Source organism: Catharus ustulatus, chromosome 10, assembly GCF_009819885.2.
Source record: "Catharus ustulatus isolate bCatUst1 chromosome 10, bCatUst1.pri.v2, whole genome shotgun sequence".
Lineage (NCBI taxonomy): Eukaryota > Metazoa > Chordata > Aves > Passeriformes > Turdidae > Catharus > Catharus ustulatus.
In genome coordinates, this window is record NC_046230.1 from 6,390,134 (window position 1) to 6,413,016 (window position 22,883).

At 40.6% G+C, this 22,883-nt stretch overlaps 1 protein-coding gene across 3 annotated transcripts in view; it reads right to left on the bottom strand.

Moving 5' to 3' along the window:
- STAG1 (stromal antigen 1) overlaps positions 1–22,883 on the bottom strand; it is a 169,938-nt gene that overhangs the window by 68,269 nt on the left and 78,786 nt on the right. For all 3 annotated transcript variants that reach the window (XM_033069129.1, XM_033069128.2, XM_033069127.2), the window contains 3 exons: positions 8,146–8,222; positions 5,556–5,760; positions 2,821–2,972 (listed from right to left, as the gene is read on the bottom strand). In XM_033069129.1, coding sequence (XP_032925020.1) covers positions 2,821–2,972; positions 5,556–5,760; positions 8,146–8,222 — 434 coding nt within the window. The remainder of the gene's footprint in view (positions 1–2,820; positions 2,973–5,555; positions 5,761–8,145; positions 8,223–22,883) is intronic.

Sequence of the window (22,883 nt, forward strand, 5' to 3'; positions counted from 1 at the left end):
TATTTAACAGATAAAAGGTTTTAAAGCCAGAGGCAAAATTTGGATCAGCTGGTTTGACCTCCTGCATGGCATAAGCTCTGAAACACTTTCACCTAAGGGCTTCTATTTTTCAGCCAAATATTTCTACTGCATTTTCCAGGTACGAGCTGAAGAAGTTTCAGAACTCAGGGAGTAAAGCCTCCCAGTTCACTGAAGTGTGTCTCCATTCTGCATTTGGAGAAACCAAGGCATTTAGGGCTCTTGACTAAATTGTCACAAGTCTGCCAAAGCAATTAATTTCACAGTAAAAGGGATTATGTACAAAGGGAAGAGCTGGGTCTACACCAGCTCTGCATACATGAACCAAGCATATTTAGACATGGCCTCTGGGAAAAGCACTATTTGCAGCAGCAGCTCAACCCAAATATGCACAGACTAAATTGTTTGAGAATTCATAACCCAAAGGGGACTGTGAGTTCCTAATCACTCCTCAGCTGGATGACTCCACAGGCTACAGGCAAGGAAACATCCACAGCAACATGGGGGTAGAGACAGCCTAGCACAGGCTGAGCAGTAAATGAGGATGGGAATGAACCAACAAGACTCAGGAGACTTTCTGAAAAACTACCTGGGCCCTGGAAGAGGAAACTCACAGAGAACTTAGGGAATGATTTCTTGGTATAAAGCCACATCACAGAAGACAGGTAGGAGAGGATGGACTTTCTGAGCCACGAAAAAGTTGATATTCTGAAAAAAGTGTCCTTTGACATCTCTCTGAGTGCAAAGTGAAGCAGCATAGTAGAGGCTGGAGCAGCACAGATGAAGGGACAGCATGGATGGCTTCCTCCCTCTTCTTCTGCACAGAATTTACAATGCACTATAAACATGGTAAATTATCACCTGGTACAGGAATCCAGGTGCTGGCCCACCGCTGGTGTGGAAGCAGAATCAGAGATTCTGATCAGTAGGTCCATGTGAGATCCCTTTTACCTCTGTGTACTAACATTTAAAGGATACAATTCTCAAATGTATTCTAGATTTAGTAATGAATTTTCTCTGAAACTCTAATTGCTTTCTACACTTTCAAGTTTTTTAAACCATGCACTTGAATCTGAGTACTTCAAGCATCTTGAGAGAGCATCTGTGTCCTGGGACTCCTGCTCTTACCAATGCAAAAAGGATTTAACACTCCCCCTCTTAAACAGAGGTAAAAAATGAGGGAAACATTCTCTTGTTGATTCTGCAAGCAGGTTTGGAAGCTTAAAAAACCATGTATGACAAGCACAGAATTTGAATTACTACTGGCAGATACTAAAAAGACAACTTTCTTTGCTTTGTAGCATATTGCTACATAAATCATCCACTTGAGCTGAAAATCTCATAGATAAGACAGCTCCATGCATGGCTCTCCCAGCAGGCCTGTTGATGATGGCATGAGAATGAAACACCTCAGGAAGTGCTCCACCCCCTCTGCTTCAGACTAACTTGGCACACTCAGTTGGTGAACTGTCTCTCTACCAGCTCATGAAGAGCAACTCATGCACACACTGTGTGCTCAGGAGGGGTTGTTAGGATGGCACTTGATCCAAGAATCAGCTGAGGAAGTGTCAGCACAGAATGCCACTGTCAACTCAGTGTATTTAAACACCGGGAATATACGTGCATGGTATGTTAGGAATTCTTACACAGAGCATTAAGACATCTAATCCTCACAGATCTGTTCTGCCCAGGTGCCCCTGATGTGCTTAACCCCATGGACATACTCGAGCTGGCTATTCCCAGGCAATGCTTTGCTCAGCTGCCATGAGCAGTGAGATGAGAGCCCCTGAACACACAGAGTCAAAAGGAAGTCAATTTAATATTTAATTAAAAATATTTCTCTAAGTTTAGGCAGGAGAGATTGTTCTTGCATTGTACCTTAATGAATGCTTTTCAAGAACTACGAAAATCAAATAAAATTGTGCTATAGATCATAGGGGTAAAATAAAAATAGGTAATTGTAATTATTCCCAGACAAAGATTACAAAGTCAAACAATTCTGAATCAAATTCACACTTAAAGGAATTCAAGGTGCACACAGTCAAAGCACCCAGACATCCTTAATTGCCACAGAGTAAAACAGTGGTGGAGAAAATTCAAAACTAATATATTAAAAATCATAAATTTAAATCCAAGCCATACAAACTTTGATTTTTCAAATTCTCTTACAAGTTTTACTTGGCATCCTTTTACACATTATGGTTGTTTGGGTGTATGTGCATTAATTTTCTACTTGTCATCTTTAAATTTAAGTACACATCTGTGATATAATACTTTATTTAGGGTTGATTACAGCAACCTTCTAATGGTTTTTCTCACCTAATGCCAGTCTGGTACTTACTAAAGGCAACTTTAATGTCTGCCTAGCTCCTTCTCCCTGAGAACAGGTGCTACAGCCTCAACTCCAGTTTTTCCTGAAAGCAGCTAAAAAAGAAATACTAATGAGACACTGTGGAATAACCATAGTGATCAAGGGGAAAAAGGGCAGTGCAGGGAGGGAATGTGTGATCCTCTTGTCAGAATCTTTCTGCATCATCAGAACAGTGACTGCTTACAGTCTGAGACTCTTCCTACCTGCTCATACATAGAAGCCTGAGAATTCTCCTTCAAGTGCAGAACAGCAGCACAAACTCAACTGAATGTGGCAGTACAGGATTTAAGTAGTGTGTCTGAAATCACACAAACACCACTGCAGAACTAAGCTCTTTCTCACTGTGGTACTTAAGTCACAAACCATGCTGGGCTTTCTGTTGGAGGGAATGCACATGAACCAGGTAAAAAAAAAAAAGACTTTTCACTTGCCTCTTTTCTTTTCTGAAGCAGCAGCTCCAATCTTTCATTAGCTCTTTTGCCAATCATTTTGTTTCTCTCAGCTTCATACTGCCTCTGTGTATTATCCTGATGAATGCTCAGGTTTAAGGCAACATTCACAAGAGCAGTCATAAGCTTCATAGCTGCAAAGGCACAAGACAGATTATGACTTTTTCCTGTAGTCAGAGATCAGAAAATACCTCCTCAGGAGATCCATACTCATAGCAAAAAGCCTCTTGACCCTGGCACAGCCATCTGGAAAGGCACTTCCACCCAGGCAATACCCAGGTCATTGGCCCATGGTCAAAAAGCAAGAGTCTATACCCCACACTGAGCTGAAGGCAGTGCTCCATGCTGTCCAGACAAGCTCTGAGGGCAGCAGGGAGCCAGCAGTGAGCCTGCAGCATCAGGGCACCATGAAGGGTGACCTTAACCAATGGTTGCTGAGGATGTTTCAGTTCATGAGGGACCACAGCACAGCATCTCTGAATACAGATCTGACACTGCTCTAAAGTCAGCTGTACAGCCATATAAAAATGCAAGTTTTATTAGCACATATGCTGGGTATTATATCATTCATGTCTGCTTTTGGGTACTAAAATTTATTTTTACAAAAAACATTAATAAGGGTCCTTCCCAAGTTCCGTGTGGTTACATTGTGCAACACATTTTACAATATTGAAAAACCAGCAAAACAATGCAACAAACTATCATATCCTCTCTGCATGCTCCTCTAAATACGTAGCATTGCTTCAAGGTAGAAAAGCAAACACACAAATGGAGAAGTGAGGCTACTTGGATTGATTTACACTGCCATAGCTCAGAACTGGTAACCTACAGGTTCTTCTTCCTACAGTGAATCATCTCTCATTCCAACTGACTAACATAGAGGAAAACTGAAAACAAGGACCTACAAACACTGCTTCAAGAAGAAATGCCAGCCTACAAGTAGATTTTCAAAAACTTTATCAAGACTGAGCTCCATAGCATCATGCTGACCTCTGCTCTTTGGGGCTGCAACACAATTAAATGTGCTAAGATCAGCTTGAAGGAAATTTGTAGAATCAAAGCAAAGCCTCAAGCTTGTTACAACAAGCAAATAAATAAATAAATGGCATGTATCATCACTGGGAAATGCCGAGATCTTTGGCAGCTCCCATCCATGATAGATAAATGTGTCTTTAATGCAAGAAGTCAGCACTGGCTGAAATAACTGCAGTCAGTTGTGATGAACCTCAGCTTTAGCATCAGCTTATTCTTGCTGCAAGTTTCTAGCTACAGAATCCATTCCAAACAGTGGAAACTCTTTCTTCTACAGAGCACATGTCTTGGGAAATGACTAATAAGTGCTTCTGTTTCCTGTCTTTTAATAAGCCTCTCATACTTCCCAAACATCCACCCCATGCAGGGATGGACCAATCAATCCCAGGGACCAGAGTGCAGACCTCACTCCATGAACTCTTCCCTATGAACCAATCAACCACAGTCTGAGCAAACAGCAAATCAAAACTACCCAGCATTGCAGACAGCATCAGATGAAGGAAATATAGTTTAAATAACAGGCATAGATTTCCAGCAGGGTATCTAGGCTCACCCTGGAATACTGAATTTGAAGAGGAAACTCCAGACCTGGAGGTTTAAGCCTGCATAATTCACGGTTTTACCATCCCATTGCTAAGTATGGTGAAGAACACAAGGGAATGCGTTTCCAAAGGAGTTCAGTCACTGTGATTTGAAGGGTTTGGGTTTCAGTTTTAAAAGCAAAATCCACTCAAATCTGGAGCTGTTTTTTCAATATCATTGGAAATCTGCCTCTTGCTTGGATTCATAACAAGAGATGAAATTTTAAATAAATTCTGATTGTGTTTGTTTAACACTGGGTATTGGTACACTTGAAACTGAAAAGCATGTGTATGAGGCTATTGTGGAAAGACTAAATAGTTATAAATACTGGCCATAGAAACATTCAGATTATGAGAAATGTCTGCTGTAAGAGTTTCAAATATCTGGCATGATCCATGAACCTTGCAATAAGATGGACTTCTTACCACCTGACACAACCAGCTGTAGACACCTACAGCCAAGCCAGCCACCCTGGAAGTGCTTTGTAATTGAGAAAAATAGTTCCTTGTGGAGAGCAATTCATCCCTCTTAGAGCAGACATCTCATATAGGTGTGATGAAATACATAAGGAAAGCCCATTTCTATCTAATGATACACCCAGGGCTTTCCTTAGATGAGGCAGCTGCACAGCAAGGTGGTGAGGCTGCAGGCAGAAGACAGGAGCCCTATGACCATGGCCCAGTAATCCCAAACCTTATGCTTCTCCAGAGTTAAGGCACAGATTATTTTTTCTGGTGAACGGAAACTCTTTGATAATACAATTGTCCTGATACTTCCTTAGAATAAATTTATACTCTAAAATATAAAATTACTCCAACATTCTGTACAACAAGTGAACAATTAATAACAAAATACAAGACATAAGCCTCTTCTGATTCTAAGAATTCACTGGAGGTCCTGGGGATGACAGGAATCCTTAAGTGTCTCAGCACACTACTTTCCAATAGAAAAAGGAATATTTTAAGTATAGTTGTACCACCTCTGGTACTTGGATTTGATGAAGCTTTGCACAGTTTTACTGTTGTTCAGGGTCCACCTCAATCCATATGACAGGGGATAAGCAGTGCAAGCTGTGTCAGAGCCCTCCAGTGCAGCTCACTCACCAGCCAGGGTGCTGGTGTGCCGGAAGGCGCGGACCTGCGAGTCGGAGAGGCCGGTGAGCAGCGAGATCACCGTGTCCATCATGTACTCATCGTAGATGATGCTGTACTGGCACTGCCGGATCAGCACCCCGATGAACTCGCAGAAGTTGGAGCGGAACTTCTTCCACTGAGGCCCAGGCATGGTCAGGGGATAATCACCACTGTCCTGCAGAGCAACAGAAGAAAAAGATCAAGTATTAAAGGTTTCTCAGTTTAATTTATTTTAATGTTGGTGCAGCCATTGTGGTCTATGGCTCTGAACTAAACATCATCTTGTTCCTTCAAGCCAAGGGAGAATAAAAACAAAACAACACATCATTGTTCAGCTCCCTGGCACAAATTCACTTTTGCAATAACATCTTTGTAACTGCTTTCCACTTGCAGTATTGGCTCCATAAAGTCCAAAATAAGTATCAAGACTCAATTCTTTTCCTTGTATCCTCAGTCAGGAAGTGGGAGCAAAGGACGAGACAGGAATATTTCGAAGTATTTAAGGTCAAAACCTAAAGAAAGGCTTGTGTGACTGACAGTTTGTGTCATTTTCCATCCCCACTTCAGCTCCAGGTTAATATTCTAATCAGCTGGCTGCCCCTCCCCCCAAACTTTGCTTTGCTAAAGCTTACAGTTGAGTATGGTTTACTTAAGCTTACAGTTTCCTTATCAAAAAGCAAACACTGCCCTGTTTTATCTTGTAAATGCAGACTTTATCTAGTGGTAAAACTTGCCTTCTGACAGCAGCAATGGAAATTTTACTACAGTTTCATACACTTCATCTTCAAAAAATTATTACAAAATTGGACTAGGCATGTTAATTTAATGCCTCCCCAGGTCTGCTCTTACTACATTCATTGCATATACTGCATTACAGGGAGACTGTCCCCCCACAATCAGAAAATATTCTTCCCCCTTAGTGAAAAAGCCTGAGTATACATCTCCCTGACCACTTGATTTGTACTCCAGTTCCAGAGTATACAAAACATCAAGGCAGGAATGCTCCATCCTGAATCTCTCAGCCATGATAAGAAGTCAGTAGTACCAAAGTTACATCCATTTGTACACATTTATTCTGTGTTTTTGTGAGGAACACTTTCCTCCTCAGGACTTATTACCCAGACTGAAACGTGCAAAGGTAGCAGGGTCAGCACAGAGGAGGTGAAACCAAACACCTTGAACCTGAACTTCCTAAACAACAAACCCTTTAGCCATCACGCTTAACCAAATCACACCATTTCAACCACACCAAAATAACCTGATGGATCTCTACATGTGAACTTTGGTACATAACATATGCTTTCTCAACGTGTGTGTACATGCAGTCTTTTGGAACAGATTCTCACAATCTGAAGTGTTGTGTCTAACTACCCATCTCTGTCTGGTGCATTTTTAACCTACTCCCCAAGTAGCCAACCACTGCAGCCAACAGATGTCCATGGAATTCCCTGTCCCAAGGTGAACTTTGTGAATGTTATTCCCATAGTTTAAATCTTGCACAAGAATTTTTCCACTCATGAGGAAGAAAATCAATACTCCAATGCCAGCCATAAATGCAAAATTCAGGCTGGCAGCCAGCTGATTCCTGCAGCATTCATGGAACAACGGGACAAGTTTGGGATTCTGGGGTACTGGGGAAGCTATTATGGGTGAAATGCCAACAGTTTATTCCAGATTTCAAAATAGTCATTGGGTTGCAGCCTAGGATTAACAATTTTATATTTTTGTAGCAAGCCCCACAGCCATTTACTGAAACATTTTGTCAATCAAGGCCTTGGCAAAGAACGAAATTATGTATATCCTGAAAAAGAGCATTTATTGTATTTATTGTTTTCCTGCTTAACTTTCTGGATCACAGTCTTGGCATTTCACTTAGAACTGGTCAGAGACACTGCTGTCCTACAGAAATTCCTGCTCCACCTTTAGTCTTCTTCACTAAACAAAACAAATGCTCAGAATATTCAGCTTTTTATACACCAAAAATCAAAGAAAAAACAGTTCAAAAATCTCATAGCTAAAAAGCATTCACCATTAGAAATATGTTTATTTTGACAGAAGATACCCAGTCTGAATTGTAATTTACTTGTTTCAAACAAAATGCTCAGCTCTTTTGAAAGAGTATTTTTGTATCACTGTTCCAAAATGGTAATTTTCACGTCAAGTTCCTATTTGGTTTAAATTGCCATTAAAAATGCACAAACCATGAATTTGCTCAGAGCAAACAGAGAATGTTGTAATCCTATCTCATGAATCTGATGTGTCAGGAATCTGGAGCTCTGTGTTGTACAATGGCACTCCCAAGAACTGAAGTTCAGCACCCAGAATGCCCTCATCACTCTCAGAGGGATGAGTTCTCCAGTTCCTCTTCCTGCCTGCTCTGATCAACCTCTCTCTGCCCTGTTACTCCACATCTGACAGCTGAAGTTGCTGCTTTGCTTGTCAGTGCAGTTTCCCATCCTGAGACATTATTTATCCACTGGTCCACTGCATTTTTAATTTAAACCAGAAGTATATGGTAATATATTTCATAATGCTTCAAACAACTATTTGCATACTCTACCTCATCAAATTCTTCTGTCATTTTCCTTATGATTTCTGCATTTTGCATGTTCCTGAACATTTCAATTCTTACTGTACCTGTAATGTAATGAAAGAACAAAAGAAATGAACACAACATGGTTTTGCTACATCAAAATATCAATGTTTTTTGTTGCTAATCAAACAGCTCAGTGATATATATAAGAGTGTGCAGAGTACAAAAATAAAAGGAATAGTTTCAAAAAGGCTGTCTCTTGAAGAAGTAGGGAAAAGAGAACTCGTATATTCTGTAATGTGCTTTTGAATGAGGAATTAGTACCATTTTCCATCCTTTCACTCTCTCCAGCCAAGCCAAGTGTGATAAAGCAGTGATAGCCATGGAGGACTCGTGTCATGTGTGCAGCTGCCCAAGGCTTTCAGTTTTGAGTGCAAAATCCAATGAGTACCATCTTTCAGTTCCATGGCCACTCCTGGTGGTTCTGCACTTTCCGTGCTGAATGCCCTGGATGACAGAGACCCATGTTCTGTGTGCACCCACTGGGAGTTTTCACACTGCTCAGCTCAGGACCAGCATGGTTTATTTACTGAGGCTCATTTTCCAAACCCAAAGTCTCCAAAGGGCTCAGCCAAGATGTGAGCCAGCTCAGCACCAGAAGCAGCAACTGTATCTCTGTTATTCTTCCATGTAGATTTTCCATTCCCCTTGTTACCTGAACACTGGAGTTGATAGGATTATTTTTTCATTGTAAATCAAACAAAGCTACCAAAATTGAAAATAGAACAACACAATAGCTATAAATGAAGATTCTTGTGTCTTGATCAAAATTCAATCAGTATACAAATAAAGTATCCTGACATATTACTGCCTCTGCAAGTAGACACTATCTAAATATCTCACCATATAACCCAGGGCAACATAAAGCTTTTTTTTTCTGCTGCTGCTGCACAATCTCTTCATCACTTCACAATCTTCTTTTGTTAATGGAAGAAATTCAGAAAAAATAAGCAAACTGCAGAGCTACAAAATCCATCCCAACATTATTAACATTACAAAGAGTGAGTCTCAGCTTTTGCAAAAAGTTCAACTGGATTAATGATCCACTGCATGGCTTCAAAAATTCAGACCATAACAGAAGCAGCTTAACAGCTAACGGTATTAGTCACTCTACAAAGGATACATAAAGGTAATTTAAACATACTAAATATTACACAAATGTTTTAATTCTGGTATTTTATTCCTTAAAAAAAGAGCATTGGAAATATATGCATTTCAAAACATGCAACCACAGTTAGAGCATACCAAGTCTCTTTATGTTAGTACAGGTAGAATTTTACAAAGCAAATGAAATATTGATTTGTTGAATTGCCTTTGCTTCTTCATGAAATGATATTTGTTATCTGTTTCATAGTGGGTAATACTGTCAACTTCAGCTCTGACAACGGCAATTTAAATTTGTGCACGGTAATTTCCATATCATTAACAAACAATTACTAATGCAATATATCAACATAAAACCAGGAACCCAAGAGACTACCACCATGTGACAATTGAAAATGTGTTTTCTCAGCTTGGAAATCATCTGTACATGTAAATATATTTTAATCTTTCCTCCAATCCTTAAAGTTTGTTTTGACCAAATGAAGCAGATTGCCAGGATGTCAGAATGTCTCAGAACCATGGACAGGTACTATTGCAAACCCCCTCTGCTGCAGGAATGCCCCCTTCCCTCATAGCATGCTGGTGTCTGGCAGCATGCCCCTCAGTCAAAGAGTCATCTACTGACCTTTGCTATTTTACTGGTTCATAACCCTAATTCTAAGTTTATTCTTATCTATCTATAGCATCTTCTAATAACCTGCCATAGCCTTGTTTCCCTGCAGTCATTGCCAGCCTTGTTTACCTTGCATGAGAACTGAGAGAGTACCACTGCTCTCTGGGCACTCAGAGTATCACTGATCCCCATGCAAAGGAGTCACAGGTGAGGCAAACCTCCTAACAAACAATGGTGCAGTTCTTTGGGAGCAGGAGGGAGGGTGTGCACACCATGAGACACACTCCTGCCATCTCCCAGGGTGGGCAAGAGCTCCACACTGCCACAGGAGCATCAGCAAGTGCTGAGAGTGGAGAACAGCACTTACCCACTGTCCTGTCCCATTCTTTCCCCCACTTTTCAGGACCCAGTTTACAGAAGTCAAGGAAAGCACGAGGAGTGTTTCTGCTTATCTGGCAGTAGGCAATGGCTCTGGCCTGATGCTTTTCCTTCCACCACCTCTCCACCACCCAACCCCATTTGTTTTTCTGACAAACTTATTTAGCACTGTAAGTAGCTAGGAAGGCTTTGCTCAGATTTCATAGTGTCACCACAACATCTCAGCACTGCAATGGTCTGTTGACAATTATTCAAATTCACAGTTTTTATGATTAGTGAAAAGTAAAACTTTTCCATTTTCAGGTGAATCTTTAAAATGTAACAGATTATCTGTAAAGCACAACTGAAGGAGTGGCATGCATCCCTGAAGTCTTTACCTTACTCAAGTGATTTCATGTCCTTTTCTAAGCTGAGCTTTATCTCTGTCATGACACTCCCACTTTCTACTTAGTGAAATTGTCTTAATCCATTAAAAATTGAGAAGCCTATTTTACTTCAGGATTAAGTTCTCAGGTCAAACCTATTCAAATACATGGTGTTTTAAAAGGTCTTCTCACTGACATGTAAGTATATTTCCTTAATGACCAAATCCCAGTTTAACTTTCAGCTAAAACAGATATCCATACAATTTGTCAATGATCACAGCACCCAACATGGCCTTTAAGAGAGAAGAGAAAAAACCCAAACAGAGAACAAAACCTAATTTCAATGAGAGAAGAGAGATTAAAGTGGCCTTTACAAAACTGGATGAATACACTTTAAAAAATCTTAAACTGAGTTCAAAACCAGATATAATATTTCTGGGAAATATAACACACCATGGACTCAGTGGCTTGAAAACATGTATTTAGAGTGAGAAGAATAACCAGTTTTATCAGTAAGTCCTGTAAAAGTAAAGCAACAATAAAGATCTCCAAGAGTTCTATAGGATGCTGAAGCCCTCAAGTCTGAGCAACAACCAGCCTTTACTACCAGGAGTTAAAGAGGATTACCACTGGGATGTGGGTGGTCCCATGACTGCCTTTCCTGCTGCAAATAGGAGGTAGTGGCACTGACCACTGCTGGCAATCAGGGAACACCATCACATCAAGTGTCACATCCAATGGCCTCCTGCACATGGCAGCTCTGGGATTCCTACAGGGAAAGTCAAATGAGAGAAACATCAGCTCTAGCAGCCCACAGTCATTTACCCCTTAAATCTAAATTGCTGATGGCAATAGATTATATACTATGGAGGATACTACCCATATTATATGGTCAGTTTTCATCTCTGGGACCTTTATTCATCAAAGATACAGAGACAATTTCATCCCTTCTCTTTTGGACCACCTGCCCACACTGAGTAAGCTGCAAGAAAAGCAGTGGGAAAATTGCAGCTCAAAATTGCATTCACTGAGGTGAATGGATATGAAATAAGCCCAGTCTCCTGCCAAAGGAGGATTAATTGTGGTTCCTTAAATTCATGGTAACTGATTAGACTGATCTCTCAAACACACAAACTAGAAAAACAGGAGAAAGATTTATACAGGCATTGAGAAGAAGACACAAGGAGCTTTGGCCAGGAAAGCACATGAAAAACACAGTGTGCTCTTTTGCATCAGCTCAAAGTCAGTAACGGGGACCACAGCACCAGAACCTCACTGATATTGCCAAGAGAGCCCAAGTTTAATAAAACATTTGTGAGGATGGATGGTGATTACAGAACTGCTGGGTGGACAGTATTTATGTCCCTTAATATCAATGTGCAACTTTTATACCTTTTGCCCCACTTAGAATTTAGATCATAAGGAATAATCCACTTCTATAATGTCCTTTAGTTCAGTCTTCAATTGTCTGAGAAGTGGCACTGACAAATTCCATGTGGCATGACAAAGACTGAAGACAAACCATCAGGACCACGATTTCTCAGTGCTCAGCCTGGGCCAGGGTACTCTGCTGTAGCACTTTCACTGACCGTTTCCAAAAGAGAGCTGCCTGAATCTAAAAAATTCTGCAGGTTAGTAGAAAAGTTCATTTTCTGTAGCTTGCTCACAATCACGTAAGAACACTGAAGTAGCTCTTACCTCATTGGAATCAATAGATGTTAATAATTAATTTAAATAGAAGCAGTACTGGGGCAGTTGAAGCATATCCAAATAGATGCTGAGACTCCTCAATCTACCAGGGCTCCTGACTTTCTATTGATTTCTGTCCCTGTAACTGAAACTCTTTGCTGAGACCAGAGGTCAAGACTTGAGAAAGATGTCAGTCTAAATATTTGGTTGAATTTCCACACATGTAGGAATATAACACCCTGTTATTCCCTAATTCTTCCTGCTGCATGGAGACTCTACACTGCCCAACTTCTGCTGCCAGTGAAGCAATATTCAAAAGATAGAAGCCTCCTATTAAGGCACACAGCCAATTCATCCTTAGAGCAGCTTTTGCCAGTGAACTCTTACTGAACGTATCAGCAAGAATCCCAGTGGAAAAATAAGTACAGTCTTGTGCAATTAAAACCTTATCAGAGAATCACAGATAACTGTTAAAAAGAATTCTAATGGTTCACCTAAGTCTGTCCTCCTACAACAAAACCAAAAATATGTTTGAATGTGTTCTGGGAAATCTCTTTGCAATGTGAAGACTTTATATACAGTACAGCCATGAAAAGTCCACTCTCTTGCTGCAGTCCAATTCTCTGACTGAGCTACTGCTTATCCACTCTGCTACATACTGGAAGAGAATTTTATTACTCTTCATTTTTTACATGTGATGAGTTGCTCTGATTTTTATCATTATGCTCCTGCAATTCTTGTATCTTTTACCTTTAGTATTTTTCTTTTTCAAATTCCATGATGATTTTCAGACCATTACACAGTACATAAATTAAACAAGTCATTCATTCTTTAATTCCTATTCCTCCTTGGCTTTAGGTTACAGTTGAGTCTCAAATATAAATCTTGGAACAGGTCTCTTATTTTTTTGTCTTGGTTGTGCTTCCCACACAGAAATTTTGTATCTATTTTTCTCTTCCTCTTTTGAAGACTGTTATTGTTTTGTTTTCCACTCTGCTATCACAGAACTAGAACTACTACTATTATTATCATTATTGTTATTATTTTTTTCATTAGATTTCCATCCCAATGATGAGAATTTCCTCTAGAGAAGATCATCTTCCACTTGTGTTCTTAGTTTTCTGTATCAAAAACTTGTCAGCAACACATTGTAAGAATTCACTGAACAACCTTTAACTTGCTCTATTCTACTCCTTGATAGCACCTCACTAGTTTGAGTCCTTCTCCTAAGCTGTACATCATGCAATCCTATATACCAAGTATAAAGAGTAGTAAAGCTTTTGTATCTGGCCTTCTTTTGATGGCTCATAGGAGATGCCTCCAGCAGAAACTCCTGGTTTCTCTCCCCTTCTGTCACCTACACATTTTCAAGAAAGCTATTCTGGATTTCAGAACAAATGCAAACATTACACAGGACAAGGATATAGTGGCAAATTCCTTTTCCTGAATTTTCAGATCCTGATTTTGCTAAAAATCCTTCCATGCAATTTTTTGGAACTGAATGAAGAACAGGAAAGTTATTACAGAGAACTACATTAGCTTTGCCACCTTTACTGCAAGGGGCTGTTGAAGTTGGGAAAATCTGGAAAGGAAATCTTGACTGTGGAATGAGGAAACTTTGTTTGTTAGTGTCCTTTCACTGTCCTTATGGCCCTTTAGTGCTCTCTGCTCCCAGTCCCTGACTGCCACCTACAGACCCCACTCTGTGCCCACGATGGCATGTACATCCAACAGACACTGTCACTGGGAGAGAACAGGAATTCCAAGGGACCACAATAAAGTATGTTCAATTTTACCTCCTTCACTACACCAGGCCCAGAAATCCATTACTATTCTGGGTTATAAAACTTAGATAAAAAGGAAGGAAACACTTTGTTCCTATTGTCATTTAGAAATTATCTTGTTTCTGCTGTCCTTTCACACCAGATTTAGCCCAGAAGAAGACACCTTATCCAGTATGGAATCTCAATAAAATCTCAGAGCTTACAAAAAAATTTAGTTTCATGGACCAGGCCTAGCCAATGTGGATTTATGAAAGGCAGGCCTTGCTTGACCCCTGACCCATTCTGTGACCTGCTTAGTGGATAAGGGAAAGAGCGTGGAGGTGTCTAGCTGGACTTCAGTAAAGCCCCTGATCATTTCCCACAGCCTTCTCCTAGAGAAACAAGCTGCTCACAGCTTGGATGGGCAGAGCTTTACAGGGTGAAAAACCAGCTGGATGCTGGGCCCAGAGAGCAGTGGGGAATGGAGCCCAGGTGGTGTTCAGTCACAAGTGGTGTTCCCAGGACTCAATGTTGTGTTAGTCCTGTTTACTATCTCCAGCCACAGCCTGGATGAGGGGATGGAGGACACCCTCAGTAAGAAGGTGCAGGGAACATCTTTTGACTCCCTGCCTAAAGGGAGGTGGTAGCCAGCTAGGGGTCAGTCACTTCTCTCAAGTAATAAGCAAAAGGACAGGAGGAAATGACCTCAGGTTGTGCCAGAGGAGGGTTAGGCTGGATATAAGGGATAATTTCTTCACCAGACTGGTTCTCCCGCCCTGGCACTGGCTGACATGGCAGTGGTGGACTCCCCATCACTACATGGATGTAAAAGTCATTTAGGTGTGGCACTTGGGGACAGGGGATAGTGATGGCCTTGGCAGTGCTGGGGAAGGATTGAACTCAGTAGTGTCAGAGGCCTTTTCCAATAGAAACAATTGCATGAGTCTGTGCTTAAAACAATCAATAATGATACTACTGTCAATATCTATAAGCTATCAGTAAATCTAGGACGATTTATTAATTTTTTTTACTAACATAGGGGTCACTGTACAATACAGTGGAATTTAATATCAAATCCTTGCTCTTTCTGATACTCAATGACAATAGTTGGATTTTAAGAGCAATTCTGTATTACACTTAGAAGTTCAATGTTCTGAATGAGATTATGGAGTTGGTAACTTTATATACGTAACTAGGATTTTGTATGATCTGAACTGCTCATCTCTTTTAAAATCCAAAATGCTATTTGATCCAGAAGATAACAGTGATGGCACCTATTCCTTCATTACAAGTATGGGAAGAAATACATTGAAGATAATCAGGGATTTTTACAAAGAAGAGAATTATACATGTCGCTGACAATCCAGTTATTTCCCCTCATTGAAAAGAAAAAAGTACATATTCTTAAAGTATAAAGAGATAGAAATTTCATCCCTGCTTTAAAGGAAACAGATCCTATGAAATTCTGAAACTGCAATTATGTGTCAGAATTTGTTACTTGCTTAAACTATGTTGAGTGTCAGAAGAATAAAAACCTGAAAAAGTAAAGAAATCAGGAGTGACCCAAAGAACCACCCAGCATTAAATGTAACTGCTGTGTCAGACTGAGAGGTGTTGTACTACAGATCTGGTGTGTCTGCTCAAGGTTTGATGTTATTTCTGTCAAGTAATTCTTCACAACCCCCCTGGAGCTCCATGAGGCATCAATAACCAGCTAAAAGTCATACATTTATGCAACACAGAGACATTTTCAAAATCCTACCATGATCTCCCTCATTTTCTTAAAGGAGCTGATGTGCACTAATCATATGCAATAAAAGTCTTCAGATTAAAACCAGGAAAACAGAGAGAGCAAAAACGGTCAGTTTTCAGAACAGAATGAACCTACCAATAGATCCTTCCATGTAAAGATGTTGATAAAATATGTTCCATAGCAGATATAAATGCTTAGAAAGAAAGGATAAAAACTGAGCCAATAGTTTGCTGGTCACACAATTATTTAGAACAGCTAGACTGACAGCTGCCAGCCAACACTGCCAAAGGATGTCATAGGCAGAAACTAGTAAAACGTTCTTCAGCAAGAAAGCATGCTCAGTCCCCAGACTGCTAGCAGAAAAAGAAGTAGGCCTACATAATTCAGTGCAACACAAACAGTACACTTCATGTGCTTAAGTCTTAAAATTTTGATAAAGCAAACTCCCTTGCTCTGGGTTTAAGGCAGATAAGGCTGGTTTGAAATGGCTCTATAGCATTTGCACTTGCCAAGTGTAAGCTGCTTTGCATCCTCACAGAGACAATTTACATGAAGCCACATAATTACTAACCAAAGAAGCTAAACTTGCAATCTAGTATTTGTACTGAATATTTCATAAGATAGATCTTTGATGACTTAAAGCAGCAATTCTCATAGAGCACCAACCTCTTTGCCAGGTAACTTCAAACAGCAGCCAGTGAGATGAACATGAGTGAAAAGCTGAGGAGCCTCTGTTGCTCCAGAGGCAGTAGTTTGTTCCTGGCAATGCCTTACAGCTTTTGCACTTGGGAGACCACAGCTCTGCAGTTGGCCCAGGTCACTCTGGCTGAACGAGGAGTCTGTGGCCACAGAGGACACTCACATTTGAGGAGAGAGGCAAAAGCACACACGCAAGAAATGCTCGGCTGAAACTTCCCAGCTGTTCCCAAGGTTCATTTCTCTGAGCACTGCTCATGCTGTGCTTCCTGCTCATGTGCTGTAAGCAGACATTGTTAAGAACCTTCCTGGTGGATGCGATGAAACAAATGAACCTCGGCATTCCTGTACTCAGCAATCAGAATCGGGTGTCAGGCAGAATGCAAGCACAACTTGGCATCACCTGAATCTCACATTTGGGAGTAGTTCAGAGTTTACCTGAGCTGTACAGGGTTAGGGCACACTGTGACTACTGGATTGAACAGCTTATAGCACATCCATCATCTTTTGTACTTTCTATCTCCCCAGAACTCTGCACCAATGTAACCTGCAGTTTAGCCCCACACTCCTTCAGAAGGCACCTCATTCTAAAACTGCTTCTTGATCATTTTATTTGATAAACCACGATCTTTTTGCAATGCATGTAAAACTATTCTTCTATTTGCCATTGTTTTCCACATTGCTTGGGTTTTTCTCTCTAAATTAGTGTATCCTTTAGGAAGTGGGATGGTCATAGCTATATTCCATGTTTAAGATGCAGGTGTAATGTAAGTTTGAGAGAGATTTTTGATGTCTAATATATGTACAGATAAATTTGCCCTTTATTTCTAATTCTTAACTTTGCACTGCCAAGCACAGGGGTTGTATTTTCAGATTATTCACAACGACAGCAGGCTCCCAGAGCAGAATGTAACTAGAGCTTATCAGCACAAGTGTGGAAGCAGCCCTTGGCTGCCTGCTGTCAGAAGTGACTCAAATCCAGCAATATAAACATAGGTAGTGTGGAGGCTGAGCTCCAAGTTAAGTGTAAGATACAACAATGTAAATATTTGCACTAAGTCCATTTAGATCTATCTCCTCTTTCTGAGTGCCTTTATCACAGGCTGTTTACAAATCTGCTCTGCCCCACTCACCTACCCTGTGAATAGGCCCCCACCAAAGCTTCTCTCTGAAATGAGGGGCCCAGTGTGAGCCCAAGTTTTCCCCTGCTCACAGAGGAACCTGTCTGTGTACACAAACACCTGATCTGAGGGGGCAAAGACAGCAGTGCCAGACACTTCTCAGTGGGTTCAGGTGACAGGACAAGAGCCTGATAACCCAAACATGAGCACATTCCTGCTGTGTAAGCATTCCTATAGCCGATGGAGAGAAAACAGTACTGCCATTGCTAAGAACAGGCATCCTACCTGTGCCCTGTCCCTGAGGCACAGCCCCACTCCAGGGCTCTTGGGGGAGTTTTCCACTGGCCACAAGTACTTGCTGAGTGAGCTGAGGCTTGGCACCAGGTGTCTCTTGTTATAACACAAACTCAGGTGTGGGACAATGTAATAACAAAGGCCTTGAGAACATCCAATCTGTCTAATAAACTCATTTCAAGGGAGAGCCATTGCTTTGTATCACTACTGTACTTTCCACAATAAACCCCAGAGCAGTTTTTAAAACACGGAGTACTTCTCAAAGGAAAAATAATGGATTTCTGTTCCATCATACTGGAGTAGGCTTCATACACTACAAATTCTTTATTATGCATTCTTCTGGATAGCTAAAAATCCACCAATTTTAAAAGCAGTAAGTACATAACTACTATTTTAACACAGACTATTTATCCCCGTTCTATTTCCTATTATTTTCACCAAATGCTGTCCATAGAAGGACAAACTCAAAGCTTCTTACCTTTCTTAGAAGTCTAAAATTGTAGAATAATTTCAGGCAGGATTCCTGATCGTCACTAGTCCAAATCCTTCCCAAAGCAGAGATCCCAGCTAGACCAAGTGAGTCTGAGTATGTCCTAGGTCAGTGAGTGCACAGTGGTTCACCCACAAAGGGGGTCCTTCTGCCTCCACTGCCTGACCACATGGCAGAAATGCTTTCCATTCTGTCAAACTAGAATTCCCCACTTGAATTCAACTTGTGTCTGCTACTTGCCACAGAACTGAGTGAAGAGTCTGCAGTCCACTTCTCTCTAGTCCTTCAGTAATTGAAGGAAGCAGCAACTTCTTCCTTAAACCTTTTCAAAACTGAGCAGAGCTGCTGCCTAGTTTCTCCTCGCTCAGTAGAGGACTCCCCAGAAGGCAATCCAGACTGACTCCCTTAACCACATCACACTTACCCACATTTCATGCTTCAAAGAACTTCAAGCTCACTTTGCAAGAAACCAAGGACATTTAGTTGTGTCCACCCTTCCTTTCACTTTCTATGGATGGGCCTGTCCCATCTGCAGGCTCCCACAGCTCAGCAGTAACCAACACACACACTTGTCAGCATTGCATCATGCCTACACATGTTTTTGCTAAAAGGTATTTTCTTTATCAAAGAAACAATCCTCTTGGTTACTCAGTGTCAACATCTCTCCCTCATAAAACAAAATGCCATAAAACATGGTACCTCCACTTTCCAAAAAGTCAGGAGGCAAAAGATGATCACAGGAGCATTAGATAGTCACATCTATCCTCCTTCCCTCAGTCTTTCTGCTTTCCCTGATAGAGTTTTGATCCTTTCCTCAGCCATCTGTTACTCTTATTTCTACCTGCATTTCTCAGTGTTTCTCAGAAATAGTAAAGTAGGGAAGATGAAAGGCTAGTCCTAAAAAATACAAAAAGAGAAGTAATTATCTGGAGATTTTCAACTGATGTGACAGGTTCTAGAGTCCACAAAACACAGTATCTGAAAAGAAAACTAAGAGGGAAAAAAGAGAGAAACAAGAGGCCAGACCTTGGAGTTGCCAAGTGGGAGTTGCCAAAGACCTGACAGAGCTCAGCAAGTTGAAGGCAAGTCCCTTGCAGCTGCTGATGGACCTCATACTCTGCTCCTTGCTAACCTGTCTCCTGTCCCTTGAGAGAACTACTCTTTCTTCATTTTCCTCAAGGAAGCTGCTGTTACTTGCATGAGAGCTTCCCAAACACAGCTCTGAAGAAATATCCTCAGTTCAGGGCATCTGCATTTTCCTGTAACTGTTTGTTGGTCCAGCACATGGAAAGGAAAGATCAGGACTACAGGGGTGTCTGCATTTGGTATCTATACAGTGCCAAACCTTATTAGCAATGACACACCAAAGAGACTGCTGAGCTCCAGGTTTCCCAGAGCCAATCCTTACTTTTCAGTGTTCAACAGCACCATTCGGATAGCCACAAGGCCAAGGTTGACTGGTATCCTCCCATAGCCTTTACTTGATGGAAAAAAGCCAACACATTAAACAACAGTAAAACAGAGGCTTTGTAAGCACTGCAGAACTGCTGTAAGAAGGTAAAGAACTTTATCTGTCAATTTGAGGAAAGCTGGTGTCCTCCAAAAAGTGAGACTGGAGACACAGAAACATCATGGAAACAACTTATATCTAAAACATTTGATTTCCCTCTTTAAGTGAAAGCCACCATCTACCGGCAATATTTCTATGCTTTTTTTTATTAACCTGAAAGAAGGAAATGAGACTTGAGAGCACTTCTGTCTATAACTGTGCTGCTTAATAAATTCTAATCTTTTTGTTTAACCAAACCTGACTGGTCTTGGATATAAAGTGTCCCAATGAATTTCACAAAAGCAGGTCATTGAACAGAAGCCAATGAGGTCATTGGGGAACAGTGTGAATCATGACCCCAATATCTGTTAATCTCAGCCTCTCACTGAGTTGGAGACAGACAGGAACAAAGAGGACAGAAGCTGCTGCTTCTTCAAGAACAGCTTCACCTGCAGCACAACCACATCCTGCCTAGCAGTGTTTATCCTCAACTTTTTTGGAATTACACAGCATCCACAATATTGTCTCTCATACAGCTTACCCTGCACTTCATGAGCACATTCACCTGCCTTTGTATAATTCAGGGAAGTTGAACACAGATACATTAGAAATCCCTCATCATTACTTCTGCTTCTCATAAAATCACTTATGTCACTTATTTACTGACAATGACCTGTGAAAAGACAATGAAAAAATTAGCTGAGGTGGCACAAAGCAATGTCTTTATCTTTCCTCATTTAAAAGTAAGCAAGATAAGAGGAATTCTCCTTTTTTACATAATTACTTCTTCCTGCTTTTCTAGGAAAACAGTTCATTTTCTCTCAGCTGTTAGCCCATTCCAAAGTCTCTTTTTACCTTATGATTATCTGAACACATGTACAGAACTATTTCCTGTAAGGAAACACAAAGAATTTGAGAAATCACATGCAAAAAAGCCCTCATCTTTGTGTTTAGAAATTAAAGCAGAAATGAAGAACTGCTAAACTTCAGATGCTGTGTGTAACCTTGACTTAATCTTTTTAAGTGTCAGCTTTGGTGAGTCACCAGCCTCTGAAGGCTGTCTGCTGTTCTGTGTGGCTTCACTAGCACAGACACCAGAAGGATCTGGGAAGGGAACAGGAGCTGTAGAGATGACATTGTTGTCTCCCTGACATGTGCAGCTCTGCTGCAGCCAATGAACCCAGGAAGAAGTGTAGGAAGGGGGTTCTTACAAGAGAGTTGATAAGGAAGCTGCAGACTGCTTTTGCTTTTATTCCTGAGGTTCCTGTAGGAGTCTGGACAATTTAAACTATCTCCAAGACAGTCCCTAGCTGCATATTCCCCATTTTTCAGATATCCACCTAGCAGTCTCATGGATGAATGTACACAAAAGCAGCATATAAACAATTGTAACTCCAGGTACTCTGAGTGTGACACCATTCTTTGGATGTAAAACTTTAAACATAAGAACAAAGGGCAAAGCAGGAAAAGGCCCTTCCTTACCAGAGAACATAAGGAAAAGGGCTTAGGCTCCAGTCCTGCTTTTTCCTTATTGCAAATATGTATCTATCAGAAAAAATCAAGGACTTCAAGTTTCCATTCCATGAACTTTAAGAAGTCTAAATACTCTGAGCTTAGTCTTTAAGCAATTTGAGGAGGGGTAGGAAACCAGTAACAGCAATGGTTTAAGCATGTCACATGTTATCTGAAAAACCTCCCCTCCACGAGTGGCACAGATTCTCTATCTGCTGCCTCAAAAGCATATGATATCAATGATTCTGTTCCTGGATTGGCCATTTCCAGAGCAGAGACAGGATCTTTACTTAAAAGGGATTTACAAATATAACTAGAAGAAATCCTTTTGATAACCACCCCCCCCCCTCCCCCAAGGAAAACTTTAATTTTTGAATTTTTGTTTGGAACTTGGCTATTATAGAAAAATAAGAGGAAGCGTCATATCAAAACTGAAGTTAAAACAACACAATGAATAGTTGCTCAACATGTTTTGGCATGGCTAAGAGAATGAGAGAGCATATACTAGAGCCAAAATCCATAAAAGTCTGGATATGCTTCTAAAAATACAATGCAAGAGGGAACTGTCACCTCAGAATCGAGAGAAGATAAACTGCTGGAACACACACAGATCACAGCAAGTGTTGACAGGACAAATATAAATGGAAATGTGGAAACAGGAGCAGAAAACTAGGAAAGCTCAACATACAATGTGTTTCTCAGCAGTCTGTGTCCAAGATTCACTAAGGAGTATCTGAGAGCAAAATATAAAAAAGATTTACCTGTATAAACTTATTAATACTAGAAACCCAAAACTTTACATAAGTAATAAAGCAGCAGGTCCCGAAAAGAGTGCTGAAAGACAAATAGTAATAAATGGCAGATGAAATACAAGTGGGAATGAAAAGTCTGAGCATATTAATTAACATAAAGATGGTGGACTCAAGGGGGAAAATTAATCAAGTGCTGCTAAGGAAAAAGGAAAGAAGAAAAACACACAGAGGAACACTGCAAGTAAAGCATGTTTAATCAGAAAAATGCCTTAAATAACTCCTCTTACATTGCTCTGGATCCTCTACCTTACAAATTTAACTACCAGAATTAGCTGAAATGGTGTATTTTGTGCAAATTAAAAATGGCTGTGTAAACACACCATGTATTATCATACAATTCCTGGTAGATAAACAAATTCAAGACACAGAATAAAACAGCCAGCTGACTCTAGAATGGTTGGGGTTGAAGGGATCCTAAAGCTCATCTCATTCCAAGCCCCTGCCACGGACAGGAACACCTTCCACCAGACAAGGTTAATGAATCCTGTAACTCCTCTGGTTGTGTCTTACAGCTTGGTGGAAAAAAAATCTTTAAAGTGGGAAAATACAGAGTAAAACCAAATATT